The sequence below is a fragment of the Papaver somniferum genome, chromosome 11, assembly GCF_003573695.1.
Source record: "Papaver somniferum cultivar HN1 chromosome 11, ASM357369v1, whole genome shotgun sequence".
NCBI lineage: Eukaryota > Viridiplantae > Streptophyta > Magnoliopsida > Ranunculales > Papaveraceae > Papaver > Papaver somniferum.
Window position 1 is genome coordinate 109,291,807 of NC_039368.1, and position 15,541 is coordinate 109,307,347.

At 35.9% G+C, this 15,541-nt stretch overlaps 2 protein-coding genes across 3 annotated transcripts; one reads left to right on the top strand and one right to left on the bottom strand.

Annotated features, from left to right (window-relative positions):
- Positions 1-3,005: 3,005 nt before the first annotated feature.
- Positions 3,006-4,204, bottom strand: LOC113324893. The gene is made up of 2 exons (XM_026573173.1): positions 3,536-4,204; positions 3,006-3,365 (listed from the first exon to the last, which is right to left on the bottom strand). The coding sequence occupies exons 1-2, from the start codon at positions 4,202-4,204 to the stop codon at positions 3,006-3,008; spliced, it is 1,029 nt and encodes a 342-aa protein (XP_026428958.1).
- An 8,873-nt stretch (positions 4,205-13,077) lies between these two features.
- On the top strand, positions 13,078-15,158 carry LOC113322378. Of its 2 annotated transcripts, none has more exons than XM_026570450.1 (2): positions 13,078-13,407; positions 13,723-15,158. In XM_026570450.1, exons 1-2 carry the CDS (start codon positions 13,158-13,160, stop codon positions 14,979-14,981), a joined length of 1,509 nt encoding a protein of 502 aa, XP_026426235.1. In that variant the 5' UTR covers positions 13,078-13,157; the 3' UTR covers positions 14,982-15,158. The 2 variants fall into 2 exon arrangements, with proteins under 2 accessions (XP_026426235.1, XP_026426236.1); XM_026570451.1 differs by having other exon boundaries at positions 13,900-15,158.
- The last annotated feature ends 383 nt before the right edge of the window (positions 15,159-15,541 follow it).

The window sequence follows — 15,541 nt, forward strand, 5'->3', positions numbered from 1 at the left end:
TCCATAACTAAGTTATTCATTTCGGCGAACTTACGTGCTGTCTCATCTAACTTACGTGTCGACTCAAGTAAAGAGGAATTAGCAGAATTTTTCTCGTATGACTGATGGTTGTGAGGATAGTGATTGGGCTCACCATGGTATGAACCATAACCTTGAAAAGTTTGGCGTTCCCAACCACTATTCCCACCATGGTAATAAAACTGATGATGTCCATATTCAAATTCAGGTCAATATTCATTGTATTGGCTTCTATCATACCAACTCGACATTCTTAATTGCAAGGGAATTCTATACAATCACAAACAAGGCCGACTCGACTCCACCAAAACAAACCTAAAGATTTCTAGCAAACAAAAAGCATGATGGCTCCACTTAGATTGTTTCTAGACCAGCTTCTATCTTTCGAAAGGGAATTCGTTGCAATTTGAGCAGACCCCTCTGGAATCAATCCGAGTCAAAGTAAGTGGAATTGAGGCGAGGGAAGCTCAGTGGAGCTTTGATACCCAAGGCCTCACCGCTATCACAAGGCGGCGCAGTCACGCATTCAACTCACAGAAACCATCATGAACTTTGGAGTGTGCTTAAAGAGCAACCAATATTTTTCGAACGAGTTTCCTATTTAAGCTCGTTACCCTATCGGTCTCGTTCTATTCCAAATTTTAAGCTTGGGTTCGCGTTAGGTTTCGTTTTCCTAAGGCGGGCAAGAAGGGAACGGTGATGAAATCCGAACCCTTATCTTGTTTAGGCCAGGCCTTGCCCTTTACTAGAAAAATAAAGACAGTATGGTTCGTCCTCAAACAATTATCACCTTACGGCAGACAGTAACCCGCTTGCAGGAGATTCGCGGGTGTTTCGATTGGACTTACCTCCCGTACCAGACGGGCGATGAACCGTTGTCGTCGACTCGGGCCACGACTCCTATGCCGTGTGCGAACCCGAGGGGCCGAGACGATATAGTAATCGTCGTCCTTCCCTGTAAACAGTTTGTATTTAATTTTTTTTTTTAAATTTATAACCCTTCCGTAGGGTTTAAAAATAATGTCCAAAGTCCAGAATAAAGTCCAAATAAAAAAAAAAGTCCAAAAAATTACAAAAATTATGACAAATAAAGCCTATTTACAAATTCTAAAATAAATAAATAAATAAAAGCTATATACAAAAAAATAATAATAATAAAAATTAAATCCTAAAAAAATATTATGTCTATTTTTTTTTCTTCTCTTTTAGCTTTTAGCTTTAAGCTTTTTGTTCCCAAGTCCTTAGTATTCCACTTCAAACCTGTAAATCAAAGACACAAAAAGAAACGTAAAAAGGAAAAAATAATAATAAATAAAAAAAATATTAAACCTAAAAACAAATCTATATACAAGTCCCCGGCAGCGGCGCCATTTTGTTGTAGTATTTTTCGTGCGGTAAATAAGAGTTCGTTGCTCGGACTTGAAAAGATTTTTAAAACAAAAATATATACAAAATTTTTCACAGGAAGAGACATTATGACTCAGGATTCCACCATTAATCATTCACACAATTCATATATTTATTCGAAACAATTATAGCTCAAATCATAAGGACTCTCATTCTTGCCAAGGTAGATTTTTAGAAAATTTATTGTGTATCACTAGCATGACGCATCAAAAGCACTACGACCAAGCATACATCATCATACGATATCACAACCAATTAAGAAAAATCATAAATCGATTAATAAAAAGTGCAAGTAGTCAAAAAAAGAATTAATATAATTATCATATGCATAAAGAACGGCTTCCTCCATCATCCCAGTGTTGGGGTTTAGTTAATCATAATAATCATGTTTTCAAAATATATATTTGATGCTCAAAGTATGATTAAAAGAGTCAAAAGTTATAAAACAGTGGTTCTGAGACTCACGAAACACGTCCAGAAAGAAACGATACCACAAAACTGCAGCTAAACTGCGACACTTATTCACTGCGCTGGAACGGTTGAAGAACGACGCTTCTCTGCTGCTGACGCTGCTGAAAATAAGACTGTCCTGGGGAGTCTGTTCTTCGTGTTCTTGAAGCTCTTTAATGGCAGCAGCAGCAGGTGAACATTGCTGCTACTCCTTCTTCTTCGCTCCCCCTGGCTCTGGATCGACCCCAACCTCTTGATAAACCTTCTCTAACTTCTCTCCACTTCTTATATACTTCACAGCCCAAAGAAATCCCAATAGAATCTCTTTTTTTTTCTTCTCTGCCAGTTACGGGTTTCTATCTTCTTCTCTCTTCTGTACGCGTCTGTTAGCTATCCCATTTCCACAAAACTCTCTCCTGACTTGAACAAAACTAGATACATGTATATCCAGCGTGAAAGTCTCCCAAAAATTTCTCACAAAATATTTGAACGTGAACATCAACATATGTGTCCTGTTTGGACTTTGATTGCTTCTCCCGGTCATTCCAACCACTTCTGGCCCTTAAAATCACCCCTGTTAGCTTCCTACAAGTCCATAGAGTAAGCCCAAACATTTCCAGCCCTTTAATCGCACTATAGCTCCTTCAAAAATTCGGATCAAAAACTTCCAGTTAACAAACTCACTTTCCCGCCAAAACTTCATTTGAAATGTGAAGAAGAGATGCCCCCTATCCAGCTCCGGTGTCCCTTTAGCAGCTGTCTGGAAAAGGGTCGCCCCTTAGTAATTAGGTTACCCCTTATCCAAAATCGAGGGTACGTATAGTGAGTTTTCTGGGACATTTTCCGCACTTTTTCGGGGTTCCTCCGGGGTATTTCTGAGGTGCTTCCGGTACTCTATCAACGGAGGTCCAAACGCCGGATTTTCAGCCAATTTCGCCGCAAAACCTTATTCTTCTAAAAACACCTACAAATAAATAAAATAACCAAATAAGTATAGAATCGAGCACTAACACTATATACAATTGAGATATATTAGACACATAAATGCGTCTATCAATAACCAATCCATACCCAGGATTACATCATACCTAGACATATTCATCACAAAAAGGTCAATCAAAAACTCATGCTTAGCTACGTACTACACACATTCGTGCCACGCGGTCAACACGTGCACTACCCCCTACCGCACTAGCTATGCCTAGGTGCCCATCAAGTAATTCAGTTTTCAAACCCAATGACAAAGTAAACGAAGAAGCAATAAACGAATGAGTAGCACCAGTATCAAATAATATCTTAGCCCAAGAATTGTAAACTAAGAATGTACCTTCAACAACTGAGTTATCCGGATCCTGACCAACATGAGCAATATTGAACGCCTTAGGTTGTTGAGGGGGCTGCCGAGCTTGGTATTGTGGTGGATTGTTCTGAGGACGGTTCTGCTGATAACCTTGACGTTGGTCCTGAGGTACAAAGGGTTGTTGGTTTCTCTGAAAAATAAGTGCATGACAGTTCCTATTAAAATGTTCAGGTTGCTTGCAATGATAACACGAAGGTGCAGGAAGCTCCATATTCGGTCCGTTTCCTTTCTTTTGGTATGGATGGTTGTTATTTTTATCCTTTTCTTATCCCAAGTATGACGTTCTCTAATTCGATTTGCCTCCTCAATGTCTCTCTCAACAATCATCGCTCTTTCCACTATCTCATTATAAGAGGTAATCTTCAAAATAGACAACCTACCCTTAATTGAAGGCCTAAGTCCCTCCTGAAACTTAAAAGCCTTCAGCTCTTCATTCTCCACCAGATGAGTAGCAAAACGAGAAAGTTCTTCAAACTTGGCTTGATACTGTGCTACAGTCATATTTCTCTGAGTCAACTGCATAAACTCGATCATGCGTTGGTTTCGTGCAGTTTGTGGAAAGTACTTATTTAGGAAGGCGAGTCGAAATTCCACCCAGGTAAACAGACCGTCATTCCTAGAACGACGAGTCAATTCCCACCAGCGAGTGGCCTCACCCTCAAGCTTAAAAACAGCAAGATCCAGCTTATCCTCGTCATTCACGCCTAATAGGGTGAATATTTTCTCAATCTTATTTATCCAATCTTCAGCGACCAGTGGATCAGGACTACCCTTGAAGGAATCATGCTTTTGTTCACTAAACCTTATAACTAACAAAGCTCGTTGATCAAGTGGTGGAGGAGGAGGAGGTGCATTATGATTAAAATTCACTTGTTGTTGCATCGCTTGAGCAACATCATTCAAAGCACGAACAACCACACTGAAACCCTCATCATGTGGGCCGATTGAACCATTCATACGACGAGACATGTCCTGATTGAAGGACATTAAATTATAAGTAACACCGAGAGAATTATCTATGCAAAAGATGTGAAACCTATTCCGCATTCAAACAACAACAATCAACAGATACACAAACAATTTCACATTCAAGCATATAGACGTACCGACTTATTCAGAAACTAGCCTGCCCAAAGGATCAAACTAGCTCTGATACCAAATTGTAACATCCAAAATTTCAGGCTCGAATTCCAACCCAAATCCAAACCCAAAATCCAAGATGATAAATTTAATATCAGGTCCTGACTTCCACACCTGGCCCAAGTCCAAACGACTAATTATTTGTCTAATCTTTATTTATGTTCAATTCAGAAATTTTGTTGCAGCGGATACATAAAAAATTTTTTAGGAAAATCTAACCGTTAGCTTGACGTGATTTTTAATTTAAATGAACCCTAAAAAATTATACGTTATCATAAAAATTAATTTCACCGTTAAAAGTTCCAGATTTAATCCAAAAGAGTTACGTTTTTAAGAAAGAGTCATAGAGCAGAAACAGACACTAGGTAACTCCAGGAATTTTACTGAGTTCAATACGAATCCATAAATTATTATTATTATACATTATGAATCCTATCTTAGCATTTTTCCAATTATAAAATTTCTATAATTTTTAGTTTATATTAAAGACCTTTTGACCACAGTCAAACGAATAGTTGACCAGTACAACAGAAACGTAAAACAGTGATGGCTCATTTTACAAAAATCATATCAATTCACTCACCTTCAAATTAGTTTTGGTCTACCATGCTGAAAATATAAAAAAACCGTATCCAAGTTTACAGAAGACACCAAAGACTAAAACATGACATAGAATATTTTAAATATAAACAAATTTCAGTAAAGTTGAATCTGACAGAAAACGTCTGAGTTTTGTACAGTGAAAAACAATTGATTTAAAAATACTTCTAGAACTTAGAAAATTCTGAAATTTTTATTTGTACATATTGAAAGAGTTTTACATGTACCACAAAAATACGGAAACAAAAACGTATTATATACTAATTATGATAGACAGTCAAACTGACAAGATCCAGAAATTTCCATATCTCTACGCTTTTCCGCCATTAGCTCCTTGTGGTGCCATAAAATCTGGAATTTTTTGTCATTAAACGACGTGAGTTGTGACAACCAGTAGGAAAAGATTCAACAAAACATTTTATCAAACATTTTCAATTCCTTTTAAAACAATTAACATGATTAATAACATCACAAACAAATGGAAACACCACATCCATAAGAACAAATCAAATCCGCTCGCCCCAGGGAGCCCCACGTGGATTTAGGGAAACAAAAACGCTCCCTAGGATATCTTGTATCCCATCAAAAAATAATTTTAAGGATCACAACCTATGGACCGCAACCCGACAATCATAATCATGCTCACATCATCATCAATAAAATCATTTATTATCCATACAATAATAAAAACTTGTAAATCTGAAATTAATTAAAAAAAACTTAAATATAAAAAGATTTTTGATTGTGTTGCGCCTACCTCAATGGCTAGCAAATAATCCTAACGAAAAACAATGGTAATCGAACTAGTAAATCCCTTCCAAAAACTCGCTAATCACGGTGCTTCAAACTACAGCCTCAAGATAGATATATGAGTCTCGGCTTGCAAAGGATAAAAAGAATAGAAAAGGAGTAACTTCTCGGCTACGAATTCTCTAAGCGGCTGACTGACGACCTTATTAGGTTTCAACACTTCTTTTTATACATCCCAAAGTCCTCCCATCACTATAATTATCTCATTTGACCTTGGCTAATAGGAACTTGAATGGGAATATAATATTTTTAACCTACAAGAAAAGATCAAACTCGATCGAAACTAACTAGGTTTACCTGTTCATAGTTTTAGCTAATCAGGAGACATGCTAATGGGCACCACTTAAGTATTATCTAAAAGAATTTCTAGTATATAATAATACAATTATAAGGACAACCATGAAATTATTTAACCAATACTATCTTGACCAAAAACTCACTCAATAAATGTCTTATCACCCGTAGTCTAATTAAGTCCATGAGTCCAGCAAAAGATATGCGTGAACATGTCATAAATAAATAAATGGAATAAACTAACTAATTGTCCTTCCTCAATGACACAATGTGCACTAAAGTCCTATTAACGACTATATACTCAACTGTGTATAAGGCTAAATAAGTATGAACCAATAGCTCCTATGCCTGGAATGGCCCAACAAGGCTAACGTTTATTTGGCCTAAACTACACAACAAATCAAGCAATAAACACCACTACCAAATGTACTAGCACTTTTGTACCCATAATTACGATAATACCATTTATGCAAAAAAATGACTATTTTATCCTCAAGAGTAAAATGACACAAATACCCTTAAAATTTGGGACGGGGTTTACAATACCACTGAGCTATGCCCTTAGACCCAGAAAGAAAATTAAAGGCATGTAATAATTTGGCAAACCAAAAGAAACAAAAACATACAAAAGAACAAAAATTTGAGCTTAAAAAATTTAATGAATGTCAAAATTCAAAGAAGAATCGAAGCGATATCATTTTTAGCGAATTTTAAAAGCTATACTAAGTGTTAAATGTCGTAGTCTTTAAAATTGTTGGAAAATCATAGCATTTAAGAAAAAAAATCTATAGTATTTGTTTGTTGTTAGTCTTTAGAATCACGATCTCAATGTTTTATATAGCGGGTTTTTATTTTCATAACCAATCACGTCCGCTCAAGTATCAACAGGTTTTTGATTCGCCCTTTACGGGTTGGTTGGTTTCAGGTTTTGACCCGCTTAAACTCGCTTCAGGTTATAGCAAACAAAAGTTACCGGGTTTATGTGTAAAACATGCATGTTAGTTTATGTGTCTCGACACAGTCGATAATTTTAGTTATGGTGCTTACAAATGGACTGTTCCTTTGGTTACCTCTTGGAGAAAACTCTTTTCCCCATCTTTTGGGGCCTTATTATATTGTGGTAATAATTATATGATCATTTGTCGGGATCGAGTTGAATAATAATCCTTCTTTCGCCTGCAATCATCGTCTTCACCACATTTGGAAACCTAGAGAGCACAGCTGAATGGTTGGAAGTCGTCTTCAATATCATCATTCTAACCAGTGGGTTATATAGGTGACTATGTTGATTGGAAAAATTAAGGTAACTAAATCAGTAATTAATGATTCTGAAACTTGAGAGACTGTCTACTGCCAAGGTATATATAGCATAAGGCCATTAAGGAAATTGCCAAATGCCCATGGCATATAATATTATGTCAAAATATGGCCCGATAATTTTTGCAATACAAATACCGTAAGTTTCCTTATTTACTATTAGGGTTTCAATAAATGGATGGTTAGGATTAGTTTCTATCAATGCTCTATATTTATCGGGTTTTTCGGGTGGGTTTGGGCGGGTTTCTCTAATAACCAACTACCAACCCAACTATATTGGTTTTTTTTATTCATAACCAACTACCGACCCGTTACGGGAGGGTTTGGGTTAAAAACCCATAGGTTTAGCGGGTACATACGGGTTCGGATAATCGTGCGGGTCTTGTGCAATCCTAACTGGAGTTGATAGGATACCAATGAGCTATGTCCTTGGACCCAGAAAGAAAATTAAAGGCACATATTGCATATATTTTTCTGTTTAAGGAATTCCTGATTTTATTGCATATATTTTTCTTTTGCTTAACAAAATTCGTAAAATAGATGTTTATTCCGTTATGTGGGTATGGATGTGTGTGTGTAATTCAATTGTTTCTGGTTAAGAAAAACTATTGTCTGATGTCTTCTTTATTGTTTCGTATCAACTGTTTTTGGCTTAACGAAATTTTGGTGCTATAATGTCTATGTTTGTTTCAATTGCTTCCGGTCAAGAGAAATAATTGTGCAAGTCAATTTATTTGGTTTGTATATATTGTTTATGTCTTAACAAAATGCGGGATCATTTGTTTAGTCCAATTCGATTCCGGATAAGAGAAACTAAGTTGATTCTGATCTTAGTTAGACTTATCAAAGTAAAGGATTCAGTTATTTAAGTCTAACCGAATGCCTTGACAAGACCTAGTACTTGTCTTTTCTAAAGTGAAAGGTCTAAGTTATTGTCTGAATAATTAGAAACTGATGAAAAAATAGAGTTAATTCTGATCTTTATTTTGCTCTAATCGAAATAAGCGATTGTATTTGTGCAATCGGTTTAGCAAGGGAACTAAGTTTCTTAGTCAATTTGTTAAACTATTAGGGAAAATTTCTTCGGGCAATTAATTCCTTGATAATATATATTAAAACCAAATTACTTGTTGTTTCGGTTTTGATATTGGTTATGTAAAATGGTACGTGAAACTTTCGTGCTTAACTCTTAGAGATTGTACAAGTCTTTTAGATTTGTAAAATCCTTTCGGGATGACCTTTATTTGGTCGAACCTTTGTCATTTTGTGACAAAAAGGGGGAGAAATATATGGAGTAAACAAGTGATTTATAATCACTAAGGAAAGGACAATTGTGCTTAAACGTTATATCTAACGAAAGAGTAAATAATTGCCTAAGGGGGGAACATATCATATTGCTATTGTAGTTATCTTGACTACAAAAGGGGAATAACAAAGATCTTCGGATTGAAAATATACCTATCTTACCTTTAGGGGGACTATTAGCTTTGTTATTCAAATGTCAACAACGGCATTTATGGATTGAATATATGCAGGTTATTATGTTGTTGAAACTAGGAATCAAGCGTATGTGTAATGAATTATTGTAATTTGATTATCCATATGGATTAAGAGTTTTGTCACTAAAATTGGTAAAAAAGGGGGATTGTTAGAGCATAGCTCGGTCGAACCCACCAAGCGTTGGTATGTCAAGTTTGGTTGTCATATTTTAGTGAATCAAAACTCATCTAAGAGTCGCTTGATTATGTACTAGAGACAACTTCGTATAGGTTAGACTAGAAAGTCTAGGATTATGAGACATACAAGTATTACTCGAAGACTTGAAGAATGTGAAGAAGTAACAAGCTACAACGACGACATCATCCTTCCTCTTGAGGTTAGTAGTATTTGACTTGAACTGTTTCATTCCTAACGTATCTTTCAAGTCGTGTTATATTGAAAACATAACTGCGAAGCTATGAATGATTATACTCTAGTAGTGAAACATGATCACATGATCATAGTGTTAAGGAATTAGGATACGAAGTATAACGCCTATCTTTTGAACTTGGTATATATATGACATCGACATAATCGTATGAATGTTATTGTGATTATGTGTATGGGTAAAGGGGAAGATTTCGTCCTAGGAAACAATGTTTACATTTGTTTAAAGGAAGTACATTCATGAACTTGTTTTATGAATCGAAAGGGAAATCTCTAGGATTATTGGTATTGTTATTCATTGCATATCTTTGGATTACCAATATGTGTGAGTTAGTATAACCGATCATAACTTGTTATGTATCTTGGTATAACTAGTCACAATGCCTGACTTATGATTTGGTAAGACTTTTATTAGTTTAACCGAACCTAAGTAATCACCTGAGATGGTACAAATATTTGTAATTGGTGTGACCGATCCTAGTAATTGGTGTGACCGATTACAAAAGAATTGTGTAATCCATCCTTGTAATTGGCGTAACCGGTCCTAGTAATTGGTGTAACCGATCCTAGTGACTTGTATAACCGATCACAAGTAATACCATGAGTATATGGTAAACCGGTCCTGGTAATCGATGTAACCGATCCTGGTAACTGATGTAACCGATCACAATAACCATATTAAGGTAGAAACGATCCTTGTGTTTGGTAAACCGTAAACCCATGATTAGTGATTTGATTTTTGATCAATCACATAGTTATCTTGGAATACACATGAACTAATTCTAAACTTTTTTGGAAGTGTGGTATAATCGATTCCAAGATTGTAAATATGAAAGAGGATTTATAAAGACAAGATGTCAACATACTTTGAACATGATCAGTAATTCTTATCTTTTATTGTTCAAAGATATTCTGGTCCGAAATAAATTAAGAATCTTTTAATTAAGGTTGTTAGTTTTATATGCTTTAATTACCAGCAACTAAATGCATATCTCTAGAAAATAAAAATTGGTAATGTACATTTCCTAATTGGAGATTTTCTAGTGAGATTTCGGAAATATTGGACAAAGCATTTCCAGGAATTATGAAAACCGATTTTGGGCATTTAATGCATATCTTGAGAATATTCGGTTTTGGAAATTCCTTGGTGTCCGAACATCCTTGGTCTATAATTACCCAAGTTTGCGTTTATAGCAAACTATCCTAAGAGCCACACAAACTTCATTTTTTATTGTTTCTGGTGGAGTCGTCTATCAAGGAGAGGAAAGTACCATAATTAGGCGAATCTCTTATGACCGCTCGTTTAAAGACTTCCGTGTGATCAGGAAGCTCTACGATTACCGTTGGTGGGAAACTAGATAATTGCAGTTTATTTTAGTTTTCGATTGATTTGATTGACTAACGTACACTGTGAAGATTTTATATCAATATAGCAGAAAAACTACTTTTATTCTCAGCTCTATGAACCATTCTGAAAAAAATCAGAGCACAAGAATATTTGATATTTTCATCACGTTACAGTGTGGTAAATAAAGTAGAAAACCAGAGTTTTGCATACAGTTATTTAACCTCGGGAAAGCATAACACCCTGCAAGATGCTTTTATCAAAAATAGCAAACGATCTACCTTGAGATTTTTATTTTAAAAAACAACCTTAAAAATACAACGACACAAAGAACATCAACCTGTTACTCGCCCCATCATAAGTTATATACAGATGGGGAAAAGGTCAAATCTTGTTACCAACCGGCTAGATAGTCAGGAGGTATCTCACGGACTATCTCAGTTCAATATTTATGAATTGTACCAGAAGTATAATCACAGTAATGATGATACCCAAGGTTATTTTGCGCTTTGCTTCATTCTTCTTGTGATTGAGGAATGGAAAATTCTGATCTTTGGAACTTATAACAAACTCAGCAAAAAACATTTTACTGTTTTTACATGATTTGTTAACACAACCAGTTTGTAAGTCATGATGACATAAATTGGCAGAACCAAAATCAACATAGGAGTTAACCTTATCCTTAATAGAATTAAGTCGTCTCAGGAATTTAAATACATCCTTAAAAGCAGCAAAAAAATCTCTTTCAATTGATCCATCACGATAGTATTCCTCAAACATATTGAGAACCAATCTAGTGAGAGTCCATATCTTTGTGTTTTTGTCAGCATGTTTCCTGTATCAACTTTTCTTGGAGGAGCCTTTCCTTTTTCCTTTAGGTTGTTTTCCATCAGCCAAGGTTTTTAACTTCTTAGATGACTCAAAATTATCTTGTGAGACCAGAGGTCTTAACGAGATCAAACTTTGAACAAATCATAAGGATTTATGGTGTGCAGTCGAAACAGATGAAACGAGTTTTCCAAAAAGATTTCCCGTTAGAATAATTTTTTAAGATCAAACAAACACAAACTTTATCGTGTTTGCCTGCTCTGATACCAATTTAAAAAGTGGGGGTATAACAACCACACCCAATAATTCATTCGGCAATCTGTATGGACTTAAATCCAATATAATTCCAAGAAAATCAACTAGACAGTCATACTCAATCTAGGAAAGTTATCAAAGAGTTATATATTTTTCTCAAATCAATCAGCAAATAAACATGATAGGAATCCGTGAACTGATTGATAAGAAATAACTTGGATGGTACCAAAGACCAATATCCAAGTGTCAATCGATTTCTATCCAACAAGAGGTCAAATTTCTCAACTGATCGAACTACGCACAACCTGTGATATTTCAATCATATAGGTTGATAACAAAAAGATTGTGGTGTACTTGGAACCTCGTCATTTTAATTTTTTTTCTAACATGATTTTATCTTTGTTTGTTGTGTATCTTTGGATTCCCGTTAAAAACACTAGAATAAAAATAAAGTTACGAGGTTTCATTGTAGTCATGGCATACCTTATCTGCCGATACAGTTTGCCATATCGTATATGTATATTTTGGTGCTAATTCAAGATTCTCAGTTTATTTGTATCCCCGGATGCCCAGCACATATCCGCCGATAGAGTGTATTTATGCGGTGTCGACACGTCGTATCTTTTGATACACATGGATGGCATTCAATATTAACGAATGAGAGTAATAATGACTTATAAACGTTGAGGTATGCTCAAAGGTTTATGTTATATCGTTTTTTGTTTTTTATTCATTTAATATTTCGAATATATGCGAGTTTGGACCATTTTTTCTTTAAAACCTTCAATTCGGATCAGCACGTATGTGCTTGTTCACGTGGCCAATTTGTACATGTCAGCTCTAGTTGACACTAGCATCTCGCAAAAAATTATTATATTATTTAAAATATACAACTCTATACGATGAGTAATCTCTCATTATCGGTAAATTTTAGTTGGTATTAGTCACTATCACTCTCACTGTCGTAATGTATCAATATATGTGAAGGATGATACGATATATCAAGTTGTCTGATAGTTTTCATGGCTTCTCAATTTCGCAGTTGCCAAGCCAACTCCCATTTAAAAGAGACTGGCTATTGCCTTGTACTATCCAAAAAAACAAAAAAAGAAAAGGAAAAAAAAAACGACATCTAATGGACCATGACCAAAATAGATGATACGCTGACCGAATAAATCACTGGCTTTTTTTTATCTCGCTTGTAATAACAAATGGGCCCATATATGCCCATTACGATCCAAATGTTGAGAAGGTTCGATATCAAAACTCAAAACCGTCGATTGAATCAAATGAGTGGCTGAGAAATTTTGTCAATAGTATAAATGAGACTGTCTGTTTGAGTTATCTCGGTAAAAGGGCGAGAATACAAATCAAACCAAAAACCCTAGTTTGAAAAAGAGGAGGGGAATGTCGGTTTCAGAATTCGTGGTTAATTATCACAAAAAAGATCATGTTTATGGAAATAATTTAAGGAAGAAGATGAAGAATCAGAAGATCGAAGAAAAAGTGGAAGACAACCCAAAGAAGAAGAAGAAGAAGATGAAGAAGCCGAAGACAGAAGAGGATGATGGTTTCCAGATATCTCTTCCAATTGAATTGATTCTGGAGTTTCTATCAAGACTACCAGTAAAATCTCTGACGAGATTAAGCTGCGCAAGTAAGTATTTGTACAATTACATAAATCAAAATCAACAATTTCCCAAATCACACTTTATTAATTATTCCCGAAAAAATCCCATCCTTTTGTTGTATACTAATTATGGTACCGGGAAAAAACAATGTCTGCTCAAAAGCTTGTTTCATACTAGAGATATTCAAGATGACATGAGTGATAATTACGATGTCGATGTGAGTCAAACACTAATACATAAAGGGAGAGGGGAATTTGTTGGACACTGCAATGGTTTACATTGTTATAGTCAGATTGTTATTGAAATCGGTCTCTTCTTTCATGTTTGGAACTATACTACAGGAGAGCTATTACGGATAATCCCTCATGGTGTAGGAGGATGTTATAAGCTCATTTCTTCTGGATTTGGGTTTGATTCTATTAACAATGAGTTTAAACTGGTAATCATCATTTTCAGGCGCGAGACTAACTCTCCCAAGTGTTTGCTTTTTACTTTTGGAATCAAATCTTCTTGGACAGAAGTCAGGTCTCCTAATTGCGGGTTATCACGAACATCTACTTCAGCCACTTTTGCTTCCTATGGAGCCGCAGCAGGAGGAGAAGCTTTGTTTTGGAGGACCACTGATCCGCAGGTAAGTCTCTTGTTTGACCTCCATGAAGAGAAGTTGCAATACATCCGAATCCCAGTGGAACGCGATGCAGATACTCGGATGTTTGAGCATAATGGATTCTTAGTTGCTGCTGTTCTTGAAATGAAATCACCACCGGTAGTAGGAATTAATACAACTACTTTGGAAAAGGTTCACTTCAAAATATTGAAAGCTTACAAAGATGACCAAGTTTGGGACAAGGAGACTATTGATCTTTCGACCTATTCAATTCGTTTCAGTGACAATTTTCGCTTTGTGAGCTTCTCCGACCAGATATTAATGTACTGGGCGAATCCCGAAAGTTTTCAATTTTTCAATGTGCACAGGAAATGTCTCAAGGTGGTTAAGAACATAGTTTCAGGCACGAGTAAGACGAGGTTACCCCGAGCTGCTGGAGCCAAACACTACTGGTTGAATTGCGAGGTTGAAAACATCTGCTCTTTGAAAACCCTGTTGCCCGTACGAGCTCAAAAATCTGATTGTGCTGCTTTAAATTCGATGAAGGTTGAAAGCTTCAAGGATATATGGTCTCCGCAACAATTGAAAACAGTTGGGGGATTTTTCTATTCATGCTACCAGTCAAAAACCAGCGAATCCTACTTCTTCTTGAATGAACTTGTTGACCTTTTGGATGGGAGCAATCCCACAGCTCAGCTCAAGATGCAAGAACCGCAGCAGTACCACCAACAGGAACAGAATCAACAAAATCGCTCTACTGCCTTTCAATACCTGTCAGATATGAGAGCTGCCATCAGTGCTGGTCAGCAAGTCCTTTCCGAGTGCAGTAGGCATTTTAATGAAGCCGAGGAAGCTCTTTCGGAGGGCACTAGGCATTTTAATGAAGCCGAGAAAGCTCTTTCGGAGAACACTAGGCATTTCAATGAAGCTGAGAATGCTGTTAACCATCTTGAATTGCATATCAATAGGCTATTTCCTGATAAATCAGAATGAACTCGTTTATTTATTTCACGCATTCTTTTATTTCGTAATCTTTAAAATGAAAATATAACTCTTAAGATTGTAGATTTCAGTTTTTCCTTTTTCCCTTTATGGAACATCATTTTTATTGATGAATTTCTTCTGTGATTTCTTATTCCTGTATTGGATTATAATGATTTTGTGGATGAATCTTTGAATTTCAGTACAAATTTTTTGGTGGGTAATGTGTTTTATTTTCTGTAAAGGGTTGTTAATGTTCCGTTATTAAGATAATGGTATCGACAAGGAAGAACCCTTAAGTTTTTTTTCCAGATGCGTCTATTGATGCACGTGGAGATCCTGCTGAGAGGATGGTATTTGAGGTATGTTTTACTTTTATGTTTTAGTAAGAACAAGTGGTGGTTAACTGATGATATTCTGACTAAAGATTATTGGTATCTAATACGCGGAGAATTTTGCAAGCACTTTTCAACTTCTTGGCCATTTGGTATTAATCTCCGCAACTTCGATTCTTCGTTTTGCATGCTGGTATGGTCTGCCTACCAGAGGGTAAGATGAGTCTTGGTATTTTG

Bases quoted from the DNA above. Each gene is read 5' to 3' on its own strand.
- LOC113324893 (XM_026573173.1), bottom strand. From the start codon at position 4,204: ATGTCTCGTCGTATGAATGGTTCAATCGGCCCACATGATGAGGGTTTC. The intron at 3,366-3,535 runs GCAAATCGAATT...CTTATTTTTCAG, and splicing joins TTGAGAGAGACATTGAGGAG to AGAAACCAACAACCCTTTGT.
- LOC113322378 (XM_026570450.1), top strand. From the start codon at position 13,158: ATGTCGGTTTCAGAATTCGTGGTTAATTATCACAAAAAAGATCATGTT. The intron at 13,408-13,722 runs GTAAGTATTTGT...ACTATACTACAG, and splicing joins GACGAGATTAAGCTGCGCAA to GAGAGCTATTACGGATAATC.